Here is a 1326-nt window from a genome sequence, read left to right as displayed (position 1 = left end):
TGCATCTTGTGGCACCTCCCAACTAGAGGATGGACCACCCTGTAAGTAGGAGAAGCGCCTCCGTACAGGTTGTAGCCGGTCAGAAGGTGACTCCATCCAATCAGTGTAACACTTATGCTAACCCCGCCACCCACCCACCCCATCCCATCCCCCCCTCCCCTTTTTGCCAAAAGAAAAAAGAAAATAACACCCAAAAAAAAGTTTGCCATGATTTAATTGCCATGTGGCACCAATCACAAGCTCTATATCAAACGGTTCACAATTGCTCTCAATGACTCCAAACTAGAGGAGTGTGTAGATAAGGAGAAATGCATGTGGGCGAGATTTGCCGAAGATGGCTCGTGTGAATTTGGGTAGCGGGCTGTGTCTATCATCAGCACGCTTCTCTGCCCTGGTATCTTCGTTGCCGCCGCCAGCAAGATTAACACGAAGAAGGGGAGGGTCTTTATTTCGGTCTCTACGGGCGCAGGCAGGCCAATCTGAGACGGCAGGGGAGGTAGGCACGGCAGGCTTGGTGGCCATCGCTGCAGGCTTGGTGGCGAACCCTGTGGTGGGCTGGTCCCTCTTCACCCTAAAGTCAACAGGGTGTGGCCTGCCGCCTGGCCCCGGCGGCGCCATTGGAGCCTTGGAAGGAGTGAGCTACTTGGCCATTCTTGGCATCATCTCTTGGTCTGCCTACACCAAAATCAAGACAGGTTCTGGTCTGCCAAATGGGCCCTTTGGTCTTCTTGGTGCCGTTGAAGGCCTCTCATACTTGTCTGTTCTTGCCATTGCCGTAATTTTTGGGTTGCAATTCCTGGATTATGGATACATCCCCGGCCCAGTTCCGAGTGAGCAATGCTTTGGCTAGCGCTGGCATCGCAGGGTAAGATCTTGAGCTGTTGTGATTGCCGTTGCCGGGGTTCCTCCTGTGTGTTCTTGTACAGAGTGAGTGGATATTGGTAGCTGATGCCAGACATCAGCTAATGAATGTGCTTGTCTTCATGCTTTGAAACCTTGAGGGCTGGTGAGACGTAAATCTTACTTCCTGTTAACTGGTCTAATTTTTTCTCCTTATGTTTTAGTGCTACCTTGCAATTAATTGCCTCTCTTGCGTGTTCTATCTGTGCCTGGTTTTGGAATCTAGGTCTGCCGGATCATCCTAACAATGGGGAAGAGTAGAATTTTGTGTGTGTTACAATAATGTACATCTCGCATATTTGCGTATTCCCTTTGCTTAATTAGGTGAAGTGCATTGAATAGCGATAGACCTAGGAAATTCTATGCTTTTGTCTGCTGTTCTTCTTGTTATGCGTCTTTGGTACTCGAACTATATGATGCTCTATC

At 49.2% G+C, this 1326-nt stretch overlaps 1 protein-coding gene across 1 annotated transcript; it reads left to right on the top strand.

Annotated features, from left to right (window-relative positions):
• Positions 1–319: 319 nt before the first annotated feature.
• LOC147460341 (anti-muellerian hormone type-2 receptor) lies at positions 320–1100 on the top strand. The gene has a single exon (XM_086511415.1). It carries the CDS (start codon positions 335–337, stop codon positions 848–850), a length of 516 nt encoding a protein of 171 aa, XP_086367541.1. The 5' UTR covers positions 320–334; the 3' UTR covers positions 851–1100.
• The last annotated feature ends 226 nt before the right edge of the window (positions 1101–1326 follow it).

This window comes from Adiantum capillus-veneris, chromosome 4 (genome assembly GCF_014529385.1).
Source record: "Adiantum capillus-veneris isolate H3 chromosome 4, ASM1452938v2, whole genome shotgun sequence".
NCBI classification, from domain to species: domain Eukaryota; kingdom Viridiplantae; phylum Streptophyta; class Polypodiopsida; order Polypodiales; family Pteridaceae; genus Adiantum; species Adiantum capillus-veneris.
Note: the sequence above shows the minus strand (reverse complement) of the source record. Positions and strands in the feature narration are given on the sequence as shown.